At 41.6% G+C, this 14,006-nt stretch overlaps 1 protein-coding gene across 3 annotated transcripts in view; it reads left to right on the top strand.

Moving 5' to 3' along the window:
* The window catches only part of casd1 (CAS1 domain containing 1), a 128,018-nt gene that overhangs the window by 30,588 nt on the left and 83,424 nt on the right, over positions 1-14,006 (top strand). For all 3 annotated transcript variants that reach the window (XM_063043826.1, XM_063043827.1, XM_063043825.1), the window contains one exon: positions 9,155-9,251. In XM_063043826.1, the coding sequence (XP_062899896.1) occupies positions 9,155-9,251 (97 nt within the window). The remainder of the gene's footprint in view (positions 1-9,154; positions 9,252-14,006) is intronic.

The following is a 14,006-nucleotide window of genomic DNA, read 5'->3' as shown; positions in this document are numbered from 1 at the left end:
CCAACGTTAGCTGTCTCATGCTATTAATTCATCTTTTCCAGGAAGTGTGTTCCTGTGAATGTGGCGGCAAAAGTGAACTTCTTCCTCTGCATTATTAAGTTTGCTTAGGAACAACATCTTTTCTATTAACTGCAAATAAATTGTACTTTCCTGCAGCAGTTTTGCAGTCTGTTTCTCAAGATAAACATTTAATGTAGCAGATACCAGTATGTCACTTACATTTTTTTTGTGTAGCCCTTCGGTGCTTAACTTAATTTATGATAAAACTTTATTTGGCTTCCACACAGATAAGGCTCAGAAATAACTTGTTACTTCACTTTGTTGTTTAACCATGCTTAGAGGTAGTGGAGCAATACACAAAATGCTGTAGGAACTCAGCAGGCCAGGCAGCATCTATGGGGGGAGGGGGAATACAGTCGACGTTTCGGGCCAAGACCCTTCAGCAGGGCTGAAGAAAAAAAAAGTTGAGTAGAGTTAAAGGGTGGGGGGAGGGGAGGGAGAAACACAAGGTGATAGGTGAAACCAGGAGGGGGAGGAGTGAAGTAAAGAGCTGGGAAGGTGACTGGTGAAAGAGATACAGGGCTGGAGAAGGGAGAATCTGATAGGAGAGGGTAGAAGACCGTGGAAGAAAAATAAGATGGGAGAGTCGGCAGGGATTGGGAGATTGCTTCGCGAGCACTTAAGCTCCATCCGCTAGCAAAAGCAGGATTTCCCAGTGGCTATCCATCTTAATTCCATTTCCCATTCCCATTCTGATATGTCTATCCATGGCCTGCTCCATTGTTGCAATGAGGCCACGCTCAGGTTGGAGGAACACCACCTTGTATTCCATCTGGTTAGCCAACCTGATGGCGTGAATGTTGATTTCTCGAACTTCTGGTAATGGCCCCCACTCTTCACCATTCCTCATCCCCTATTCCCTGTCTCACCTTATCTCCTTGCCTGCCCATTGTCTCCCACTGGTGCTCCTCCCACCTTTTCTTTCTTCCATGGCTTCTATCCACTCTGATTGGAATCCCCCTTCTCCAGCCCTATATTTCTTTCACCAATCAACTTCCAACTCTCTACTTCACCACTCCTCCATCTCGGTTTCACCTATTACCTTGTGTTTCTCCCTTCGCTCCCCTCCCACCACTTGTTAACTCTACTCGACTTTTTTTTCTCCAGTCGTGCTGAAGTGTCTTGGCCCAAAACGTCGACTGTGAATTTGAGTGGCAGATCCTGCCTCACAAGCTTGATTGAGTGATTTACTTTGGAAGATTGAATTTGAAGGCAGAACACAGTGTCAATGACAGAATTCTTAATAGTGTGAAGGAACAGAGGGCTCTTGGATTTCAAGACCATAGATCCCTCAAATTTTTGGTGCAAATTGATAATGTGTTTAAGAAGGCTTATGGATTGTTGGCCTTCATTTGTCAGGGAACTGAGTTCAAGAGCTGTGAAGTAATTTTGCAGGTTTATAAAACTGTTTAGACCATACTCTGATCTTCTCATTATAGGAAGGATATAGAAGCTTTAGAGAGAAGGCAGAGATTTACCATGGTGCTACCTGGATTAGAGAGTATGTCTAAAGAGCAAGCTAGAGTTTTTCTCTTTGGAGAGGAGGATGATGAGAGGTGACATTATCGAGGTGTACAAAATAAGATTCAGATTTAATATCGCCGGCATACGTCATGAAATTTATTAACTTTATGGCAGCAGTGCAATGAAATATATGATAAATATAAAGAAAAATATTGAGTTACATTAAGTATATGTATGTCTATTAAAAAGTTAAGTTAAAGTAGGTAGTGCAAAATAAGAGAAATAAAAAATAAGTGGTGAGGTTGTGTTCATGGGTTCAGTGTCCATTTAGAAATCAGATGGCAGAAGAGAAGAAGCTGTTCCTGTACCTTTTTCCAGATGGTAACAACGAGGAGTGGGCACATCCAGGGTGGTGGGGCTCTTTAATGACGGACACTGCCTTCCTGAGGCACTGCTCCTTGAAGACGTGTTAAACATTATGGAGGCTAGTACCCATGATGGAGCTGACGAATTTTACAGCTTTCTACAACTTACTTCAATCCTGTACGGTAGTTCTCTCCACCCCCGCCCCCCCTCCACCATACCAGACTGTGATGCAGCCAGTCAGGATGCTTTCCACACTACATTTGTAGAAATTTTTGAGTTTTTAGTTGACAAACCAAATCTAAAACTCCTAATGAAATATAGCTGCTGTCATGCCTTCTTTATAGCTGCATCAATATGTTGCATCCAGGTCAGGTCCGGTTCCTTAAGGTTGTTGTAGCCAGGGGTGGTAATGGGGACAGGCATCTCAAACTTCTGCTGCCTTGCGGCTATATCCAGTCATAGGGAAGGTCTCGAGAGTAACCCTGAGGGGAAAAATCCGGAGCTGGAGTCCCTAAGGTAGTGGTACATTGAGTTCAACGTTGACTGGCAACTCCTGCTACTCAGCTGGTACCAAACTCTGTTGGTCTCTGCCAATCCTTTGGGTTCATCAGATGCATGGAGAGGGGGAGTTTGCTACATGTGCAACAGCTTGCTCTCCATATCGTATCGCCCCCACTTGCATATTTAGAGAGCTAGGATGCAATATCCATGGTCAACTCTGACTGATGGAGGCCTCAGACTCAGAGGTTAGGTCCTCAGAAATTTTGTCACCAAGGAACTTGAAATTGCTCCCTCTCTCCAGCTGTGATCCTTCTATGAGGATTGATGTGTGTTCCCTTGTCTTACCCTTCCTGAAGTCCACGATCATCTCTTTGGTCTTGCTGACATTGAGTGCAAGGTTGTTGCTGCAATGCCACTCCATCAACTGGTATATCTTGCTCCTCTATGCCCTTTCATCACCATCTGAAATTCTGCCAACAACAGTTGTATCATCAGCAAATTTATAGATGCTGTTTGAGCTGTGCCTAGCCACACGGTCATGAGTGTGGAGAGAGTAGAGCAGTGGGCTAAGCACACATGCCCGTGGAGCACCAGTATTAATTGTCAGTGAGGTGGAGATGTTATTTCCAGTCTGCACAGATTGTGATCTTCTAGTTAAGAAGCTGAGGATTCAGTTGCAGAGGGACGCCTAGGTTCTGATGATAAGAGGCACCGATAAAGCGGACAGCCAGAGAATTTTTCCCAGGGCGGAAATGCTAATATGAAGCTGCTATACTTGGTACTTACCACACTGCTTTCTACACACCATCAAACCATCTAACAATGGCTTAAAATTAAAATGGAAGTTCACAAAACTGCTTAATTGGACTTGTGATTCACTTCAGCATGAATCGTAAAATCATTCACATTTTGGATGTTTTCAGGTTACCAATAAACCAATAAATGGTCCATGGTCCATTTTGACCCATTTGAGTTCCCATTCATACTGATCTTATACTAATTTCATTTTATTCTCCATACTTTCTTATTACTTCTTTACTACTAGTTGCCAGACAGTAAAGAGCCTTTCCCAACTTGGGAGGGAACTGGAGAGCCCAGAAAAAACCCACATTGTCATAGGCAGAACACATGAACAGCACTTAGCACTAATTAATCTCTGATTTCTAGAGTTTAGAGGCAGCTGTGGCAGATATTTAGACTGTAGATCCGTTGCATTAAATATAGTAATATAGAAGATAAATTGAAATAGTCTCTGAAATTTTTCTCTGCTCTGCCAGTACTCTGATTATTGGTGAAGTAAAACATTGGATTATGGTAGCATCTTCAGAGACAGAGAAACCTAGCTGTTATTTGTACTTTTCATCCAAACCAGGAAAGTTAGTAATGACACTAGCTTTAGGTTTCGGTTAATGAGGTGGAGGCAGAGAAAACAAAAAGGAAGTTTGTGAAATGGGAGATGGGAGTAATTGGAGTAATACAAGTAGAAACATTATTGCTGGCATGATGGCATAAGAAATATGTACAGAAGGTACCTCAAGAAGATGGCATCTATCTTTGGCGATTCGGAAAATCTGGGTCAAATCTTTGCTGCCATTGGGTAGGAGGTACAGGGGCTGAAGTCCCTCACCATCAGGTTCTTGATAGCTAGTTTCCTACAATCATCATATCCTTGAAATGTTCTACACAACCCAAATCATACCTTGTTAGTGAAAGACTACAAGACCTATTGTGATGGGCAAATTGCAGTGGGGCCAGGTTCTTGTTTAGGCAGGAGTTGATTATGGTCATGACCAACCTCTCAAAGCACTTTTATCACAGTAGATGTGAGTGCAACTGGGCGATAGTCATTAAGGCAGCTCTCCCTGCTCTTCTTCAGCTCTGGTATGATTATTGCCCTTTTGAAGCAGTTGGGAACCTCTGACTGCAGCAGTGAGAGATTGAAGATGCCGTTGAGTACTCCTACCAGTTGGTTGGCACAGGTTTTCAGAGCCCTACCAGCTACACAATTGGGGCCTGATGCCTTGAGGGTTCACTCTCTTGAGACAGAGATCACAGGGTTGCCAGATGCTGCAGGGATTTGCGCAGTTCAAGGTGTGCATAAAAGGCATTGCGCTCATTTGGGAGTGAAGCATCTCAACCATTTATGATGTTAGATTTCACCTTGTAAGAAGTATTGGTCTGCAAACCCTGCCAGAGTTGATGTGCATCCAGTTCTGTCTGTAACCTTCCATAGGTCATACCTGGACTTCTTGTATGGTTCTAGATCACTAGTCTTGAATGCTACCGCTCTGGTCTTCAGCGGTCTATGCATTCATCACATTCTCCTGGTTCATGCCATTTTTTTGGTTTGGGCATATCTAGAAGGCACACACTTATTCACATAGGTCTTAATGAAGTCTGTGACAATTGTGGCATATTCATTGAGATTTGAAGATGAATCGCTGAATAATGTCCAATCCACTGACTCAAAGCAGTCCTGTAAGTGTCCTTTTGCCTCCCTTGACTGTACCTCCTTGATTCTCTCCACTGGTGCTGTGGCCTGTACGCCAGAAGTAGGAGTATAGTCATGGAAGTAGAACATATATGAAAGTAGAAGGTGTGGGCAATGATGAAAGGAATCAAACAAAGTGACAAAGCAGAGGTATTTGCTGTAGATCAGAATCAAAAGCAGAATGGTGATAGTGCAGATAATAATCAGCAGAGCACAAGGTGAAAAGTTTCCAACATAGCTATAAGATGAGAAATCTGGAGCAGGACAACTATGAGAATAGATAATGTTTGGCATGATGCAGTCTGTAGATGTGCTGATATTATTTCAAAAGCCGATAACACAGGAAAGTAGTAAACATATTCAGTATTTCTGAAGGAGTAAAACTGACAAAGCAGATGAACACAGAAGTACAATCAGAAGCTTAGCAGGAGTGGCTAGGGCAGGGAGAAGGTTAACAAAGATTTTGTTTGCACTGGCTTGTAAATAGTATAGAGGTTTACTAGGCTGTTTATCTGAAACACCTTCAGGATGGCAGCAACTCACGGAAGATGAGCTTTGGAGAATGAAGGCAAATGATGCTAACATTGCACGATTCTACGGCCTTCTAAAGGTTCACAAAGCAGAAAACACACTTGTGTCCAATTGTATCATTACTGGGTTTCCCCACTTAACAAGTTAGCGAGAGAAGTGTGGCTGCGTCTTCGATATCTAATAGAGGGAATATGAACACTCAATAAATAATGCACAATGATTCTTGAACAAATTGAACAACATCCACATAGATGAGGACAAGGCAATGATCTCTTTTGATGTCACCTCTCTGTTCACCTCCATCAATCTTGGACTAGCCAAAGTAACTAATAGAACTGCATCCCAGTGAAGAAGCAAACGATGGGAAACTAAGCAAAGATAGCATATGCAAGCTGGTAGAATTCTGCTTATACACATACTATAAATTTAAAGGTACACTCTGCAAACAGCTGAAAGGGACACCAATGGGTTTGCCCATCTCCGGGTTCGCAGTGGAGGACAAAAGTTAGAAAAGATGATATTGCCATGATAAACCCTAACAGTCAGTTACATTGATGTTACATTTGTCATAGTAAACCACAGCAAAATTGAAAGAACTTATAAACTAATCACTGATGTGTTTGATATTAAGTTCACAATGGAAACAAACGGGAAACTAGCATTCTTGGATGTGCTTGTCAGTAGATATGTGGAGAGTATTTTGGAAACTTCCATTTGTTGTAAGGGAACTCATACAGATCAGATCCTAAACTATCATAGCAACCACCCAAATGCACACAAGAAGAGCAGTACCAAAACTTTGTTCTGAAGACCAAAGACCCACTGTAGCACAGCAGAACTAAAGAATGAAGAGGAGAAACATCTCTAAAGTATATGCATGAAATGGATACCTACAGAACTTCTACCAAGATACCTACAAGGTTGACAACGTACCAACGAAGAAGTGACCAAAAGGTTTGTGTTCCATACATTTGAAATACCTTGGAAATGATAGCCTGACTGCTTGAAGAACATACAATTTCATTCACGCTTAAGCCAACAGCAATGTTGAGGAGACTACTTTGCAGACCAAAAGAACGAACCAAGCAATTGGACTAGACCAATGTGGTCTACAAAATCCAATGCAGGAAATGCAGCAAGTATTACTTCGGCCAAACTGGGAGAAAACTATCCACAAGGATCCATGAACATCAATTGGCTGTCAAGCTGCATGACCAGCTCTCCCTAGTCTCTACCCATGAAGATCAAGAGGGGCACACATTTGACTGGACATCAGTGAAAGTCATGGTGCAAGCCAACGTGCGGCATGCAAGAGAATTCCTGGAAGCATGCTTTTCTGCGGACGATTCTGTAAACAGACATGTGACCTTGATCCTGTTCATGAGCCAGTGTGGGCAAAATTCCAGACCAACGCTGACGAAGTTGGCCACACAACCAATCAGTGATGGGACTTCCTTCCTGCATCACAATTGAGTTTCCGTAATGATAATCAATCAGCTGATTGATAAAGTATAATGACCAAGCATTTGGAGGACACCACAGGTAATAGCGCATTGATGATGTCTCCTATGGTGACGAAACATTTGCAAGCATATTTCCTAGATAGGAGAGCAACTGAACCCAACCATCAACCACCAAGTTATACATTTTCCAAACTATTTCCAAATAAAAAGATGTTATGTTTGTTTGTTTGTCCATGGAAGGCCTAGAGCCTAAGGACTGGCTCATGAGTGGTTCTGTATAAACTACATCAGTACCCATGCTCACTGCTCCCCTACTTGTACTTAACCTGCAGTGTCAATTTGATCTCCAAGACAGCTCCCGGTGGTGGGATCCTGCAAGGCACAGGATAATTTCCTTAACAATACCAAGCCTTGTTTCTCCGAAATCACCTTGAAATTGAATGAACTATGCCATCAGGCTCACCAATTATTACAACTGTCAAAAGACCTAAAGTCTGCGATTTTCTTGAATGTTCTCAAACATTCAAAAATTAATTTGCTTTAAATAATCATCCTGGTGAGAGATTTAAAAATCATTGAATATTTTAAAAAATTGAAAGCACAGGAAAATGATTGTGCCTGGGATAGGTCACCAGGGACAGAAGTGGAATCAGACAGTTTTGCAGAGTTTATGGGTTTTAGTTAGACATGAATATAAAGAGAAGGGAAGGATATGGATGAATACACAGCAGGATAACATTGATTATAAATTGGGATCAAGATTGACCCAACAAATCAACTAGCCTGTCCAGTGCTGTACGGTTCTATTCCAACAAATTTAATTAAATTTATAAAGCTGGCTATTTGATTTAAGTTGTTAATTAATTCAAAACATATAAATTAATAAGCTTTACCTACTTTGGTACTGCTCTACTCCATTTAAATCAGGGGAATTGCTGAATCTGAGATCTACTGCCCAGATATCCAAACATGCACTGATGGGAAATCTCTGCACTGAGTGTTTTGCCGCAGGACTTGATGAATTGTTAAAGTATGAATGAACCTCGAAGTTTGAAACTTGTTTTAGAAAATGCTTCATTTTTGACAGTCTGGCACTCCCACTCATTTAACTAGTTTAAGCAGTGATCTATGTATTGGACAGTTAAAAAAAGCACAGAAACAGTGTTTTAATTCAGGTACAGCATTTGTATATTGAAGAGAAGCAAATCCTTAGTTTTCAAAATATTTTCCGATGGACATTTTAGGCAGTCCCTTATAACTGCATCATGTAGGATATGGCAAGAAGGTAGGTGTATGGGGTTGAGTGGGATCAGGAATGAGCCATGATGGAATGGCAGAGCAGACTCGATGGGCTGAATGGCCTAATTCTGCTCCCATGTCTTATGGACTGGCATTCATTTCAGTTTTATGGTTTCAGAGGTAACTGACAAGTCCAATGTGGGAACCAGAGACTCTTCCACAGATGAGGCAGGAAGAGGCTGAGGTGATGTGATGTGCTTTTTCTGTGGTAGAAGTTCTCAATACCCATTATAAATATACATCCGGTAAATGAACTTTAAAGCATTCATGGCCTAGGGAATCCAGGGGTGTTCAGTGAATGCAATTAACATAATCGTGGGGATAATGGCTTGGGAGAGGACACCGACTTTCATTTGGTTTTTTTCATAGTGAATTTAGAGGATTTTGCATTGAGAATATAGCTGGTTTTTTTTTTAAACTGCCTTTCGGTATCTGCTGGAGATGGTCTCGGAAGCATACAGAAGACTGATCATTGGGCAATCCCAGAAGTTTTATAAAGGCATTTATATGCTATCATCAGAAAACAATAAACATTTAAGCGAATTTGGTGTTAAATGGGCATAAAGATGTAAGTTCAAACTCCCTTCACATTAAACTACAGAAGGAATAGTCTTTAGGGTCAATCTTGTCACTTGTGGTTGGAGAAGGTTGGGCTTGCATCTTGACATTGTTGTCATGAGTGAATGTTTCTCTGTACTGGTAGAAAGCTAGATGAAGATAGCATCAACAAATAATGTTGCATCCTGTGTGTTTATATAATGATCTTTGTCTATCAAAATAAAGATCTCTTTTCCATTCCGCGGCATAAGTTTGCACGGTAATTGATTACCTTAGCTTTCTCACAAGTTTGCTTATTTTAATCATTACCCAGTTTTGTTCTTGGCATTTGCCTGTGACAGCTTGTTTTGGTCTCTGTCTTCTGTTATGATTATTGAGCGAACTATATAATCATTTTAAATTTATGATTTCCTTTCTCTAGGTGGTGATAGTTGTGAATGGCTTCTTTCTAGTGGCCGATTCCTTGGTGAAAATGTGTGGCAACCTAATGGCTGCATGATGCACAAATACAAAATTAGGCAAGTGATTTTGATTTAATTCTCTTTAAAGTTCTATGTGGATTGTAACATTAACACAAATGAAGATGATTAAAGTATATAAAATTACAAGGGTCTTGGGTAGTAAGAACCTTTCCCGTAGCAGAGATGTATAGATAACCGGTCAGAGGTTTAAAGGCTTCTGAGGAAGATCATTATCACATAGAGGTGGTTAGAATCTGGAACAAACAGCCTGAGGGACTGGTGGAGGCACAGATTTTCATAACATTTAAGTAACTAGATGAGCACACAGCACAGAAAGCTATCTGCCAAGTGCTAGAAAATGAGGCTATTGCTTTATGGTTGGTATGGGCATTGTGGGCTAAAGAGCCTTTTTCCTGGTCTATGGTAATTGCATTCCCCATAGTATAAAATGCCAAGCTGATATGAGATGATTAGGAAATAGCAAACATCTACAATAAAACAGAAACCATTGTCATCTTGGTGTATTTTAGTTGAAGTATTTTGGATATCAATACATCTGATTATTTCACCCTGCTCTTCTCCAATAAACCACTTATGATTTAGGAACAAGTCAGGGATCCCCAGTTAGAAATCTGAGTTTCTTTCTGAAAAGAAATATAGATTGTAGTTATATTGTAGATAAAATAAAAAAAATCTGATAAAATAAAAAAAATTATAACCTTGATTAAGCTTACACAGGCACTGCATTCTCCTGTTGCCTAGAAATTTAGTGTACTCTGTGCCATCCCTGGCTCTGAACTTTCATCTGTAGTTCAGGTTCTCAGCATCAGCCAACCAGGCATTGTATATTTCAGAGTTCACTTTCCAAAAGGCTGAAAGGCAAGTCATTGATTTGCTTGAAGGAACTTCGTTTTTATGTTGGGAAAATTATGTTAAAGATTAGCTTTATTTGTCACAAGTACATCGATCAAAACATACAGTGAAATGTGTCATTTGGTTCAACAACCAATGCTGTCTGAGGATCTGCTGTGGGCGGCCCACAAGTGTTGCCATGCTTCTGGTGCCAATGTAGCATGCCCACAAATTACTAACCCATAAGACGTAGGGGCAGAATTGGGACATTCATCCCATCAAATCTGCTCTGCCATTTCATCATGGTTGATCCATTTCTCTCTCAACACCTTTCTCCTGCCTTTTTCCTGTAACCTTTCACATCCTGACTAATCAATAACCTATCAATCTTCTGTTAAATAAACCCAGTCACCTGCTATCCACAGCCACCAGTGGCAATTAATTCCACAGGTTCACCACTCTCTGACTAAAGAAATTCCTCATCTCTGTTCTAAATGGACGACCCTCTATTCTGAGGTTGTCCCCTCTGGTCCTAGACTCTCCTACCACAGGAATGATCCTCTCCACGCCCACTCTATTTAGGCCTTCCATCTTTTGATGGGTTTCAATGAGATCACCCCTCGTTCTTCAAAATTCCAGCGTAAAGGCCCAGAACCATCAATCACTCCTCATACGAAAAGCTTTTCATTTTCAGTCATTCTTGTGACCCTTCCCTGAACCCTCTCCAATGACAGCACATCCTTTCTTCACTAAGGAGCCCAAAACAGTTCACAGTACTCCAACTAAGGCCCCACCAATGCTTTATAAAGCCTCAGCATCACATCCTTGTTCTTACACTCTATTCCTGTCAATAAATGCCGGCATTGCATTTGCCATCCTCACCAGTGACATACCCTGCAAATTAACCTTTACGGAATCCTACACGAGGACCCCCAGTTCCCTTTGCACCTCAGATTTTTCCATTTCCTCAACATTTAGAATTTTCTCTCCTTCTGCCAAAGTGCACTTCTTGACACTGTATTCCATTTGCCACTTCTTTTCCCATTTTCCTAATTTATCAAAGTCCTTGCTTCCTCAACACTATCTGCATCTCCACCTATCTCCGTATCGTCTGCAAACTTGGCCACAAAGCCATCAAATCCGTCATCCAAATCATTGATATATAACGTAGAAAGAATCAGTCCCCACACTAACCCCTGGGCAATACCGCTAGTCACCACCAACCAATCAGAAAAGCTCCTTTTATTTCTACTGTTTGCCTCCTGCCAATCAGCCAATGCTCTTTCCATGCCTATATCTTTCCTGTAATACCATGCATGGGTTCTTATCTTGTTAAGCAGCTTCATGTGGGGCACCTTGTCAAAGGTCTATTGAAAATCTTAAGTACACAACATCCAGTGATTCTTCTTTGACTATCCTGCTTGTTATTTCCTCAGAGTTCTAACGGGCTTGTTAAGCAAGGGTTTCCCTTAAAGAAATCATGCTGACTATGGCCTATTTTATTATTTGTCTCCCAAGTATTCCGAAACAACATCCTCAATGATTGACTCCAACATTTTCCCAAATACTGAAGTCTGGCTAACTGGCATATACTTTCCTTTCTTCTGCCTTGAAGAGTGGATTGATATATGCAATTTTCTAGTTCTCCGGAACTATGCCAGAATCTGTTGATTCTTGAAAGATCAGTACTAATGCCTCCACAATGTCTTCATCTACCTCTTTCAAAACTCTTTTGTGTGCAGGACCTTTCATTTTTCCCAAGCACCCTTTCCCTAGTAATATCAACTGCACTAATTTCTGCCCCTGACACTGTGGAACTTCCAGCATACTGCTAGTGTCTTCCATAGTGAGGACTGATGTAAAATACTTATTCAGTTTGTCTGCCATTTCCTTGTACTCCGTTACCTCCTCTCCAGTGTCATTTTCCAGTGGTCAAATATCTACTCTTGCCTGTCTTTTACTCTTGATATATCTTAAAAAAACTTCTATCCTCTTTGATATTGTTGGCTAGCTTACCTTCATATTTCATCTTTTTTCCCTTGTTAAGGCTTTTTTAGTTGCCTTCTATTTGTTTTTATAAGTTTCCCAATCCTCTAACTTCCCACTGATTTTGCTTGATTATATACCCTCTCTTGCTTTTATGTTGGCTTTGACTTGTTAGCCATGGTTGCATCATCTTGCCTTTTAGAATAATAGTACTTCTTTGAGATGTATCCATCCTGCGCCTTTCAGATTGTTCTCAGAAACTCCAGCCAGTGCTGTTCTACTGTCATCCCTGCTAGAGTCCCCTTCCAAACAACTTTGGCCAGCTCCTCTCTCATGCCTCTGTAATTCTACTCCACTGTAATACTAACACATCTGACTTTAGCTTCTCCCCCTCAAAATACAGGGTGAATTCCATCATACTATGATCACTGCCTCCTAAGGTTTCCTTAACCTTAAGCTCCCTACTCAAATCCAGTTCATTACATACCACCTAATTGAGAATAGCTGGTCTCCTAGTGGGCTTGACCACGAGCTGCTCTAAAAAGCCATCTTGTAGGCTTTGTCTATTGGGATCCAGCACCAACCTGATTTTCCCAATCTGTCTGAATATTGCAAATCTCTAATGATTATAGTAACGTTGCCTTTTTGACAAGCCTTTTCTATCTTCCATTGTAATTTGTAGCGCACATCCTGGCTACTGTTCAGAGGCCATCACAGTCATTTTACCCTTGCAGTTTCTTAACTCTACCCACAAGGATTCTATATCTTCCGATCCAATATCACCTCTTTTTAAGGATTTGATTTTGTTTTTTAATCAACAGAGCCTATCTGCCTGCCCTTTCGATACAATGTCTGTCCTAGGATATTAAGCTTCCAACTATATTCTTTTCAGCAACAAGTCAGTGGTGCCTGCAACATCATACCTGCCTATCTCTAATCGCACTACAAGATCATCTTTATTCTGTATACTGCATGCATTCAAATATGAAGCCTTCAATCCTCTCTGCAACACCCTCTTTGATTTTTGTCCCCCTTTACACTGCAACTCATCCCACTGACTGAATTTTTGTTCTATTGTCTGCCCATCCTTCCTGACAGTCTCAATGCACAGTGCCTCTGTTTGTAAACCAACAGCCCTCTCCTCAGCCTGATCACTCTGGGTCCCATCCCCCTGTAAAATTAGTTTAAACCCTCCCCAATAGCTCTTGCAACCTGCCTGCTAGAATATTGCCCCCCTCGGGTTCAGGGGTAACCCGTCCCTTTTGTACAGGTCATACCTTCGCCTGAAGCCATATCGATGATCAGGGAATCTTAAACCCTGCCCCCTGCACCAGTTCCTCAGACACGCATTCATCTGTCAAATCATCCTATTCTTACTCTCACTGCATGGCAGAGGTAGCACTCCAGAGATGGTTACCCTGGAGGTTCTGCTTTTCAGCCTTCTGCCTAGCTCCCTAAATTTTCTTTTCAGGGCCTCCTTGCTTTTCCTACTATGTCATTGATACCAATATGTACCAAGACTTCTGGCTGCTCATGCTCCCCTTTTAGAATGCCGTGGACCCAATTCGAGACGATTTTGCCACCTGGGAAGCAACATACCATTTGGGTGTCTTTGTCACATCCACAGAATCTCATGTTTACTCCTCTAACTATGGAATCCGCTGTCACTAATGCAGTCCTCTTCTCTTTTCTTCCCTTCCTTTCTGAGCCACAGCAGCAGACTCAGTGCCAGAGGCCCAGTCGGTGCAGTTCAACCCCTGATAAGTCATTCCCTCAACAGTACTCAAAACAGTATACGTATTGTTGAAGGGAACAGCCACAGTGATACTCCGCACTGGCAGCCCATTTCCCTGCCCTCTCCTGAGAGTCACCCATTTTCCTGCAACTTGGGGGTGACTACCTTCCTGTAGCTCACATCTGTCATCTCAGTTTCCTGTTTGAACCAAAGGTCCTTGAGCTGCAGCTCCAGTTGCT

This window comes from Mobula hypostoma, chromosome 3, assembly GCF_963921235.1.
Source record: "Mobula hypostoma chromosome 3, sMobHyp1.1, whole genome shotgun sequence".
NCBI lineage: Eukaryota > Metazoa > Chordata > Chondrichthyes > Myliobatiformes > Myliobatidae > Mobula > Mobula hypostoma.
This window is presented reverse-complemented; position numbering and strand designations above follow the sequence as displayed.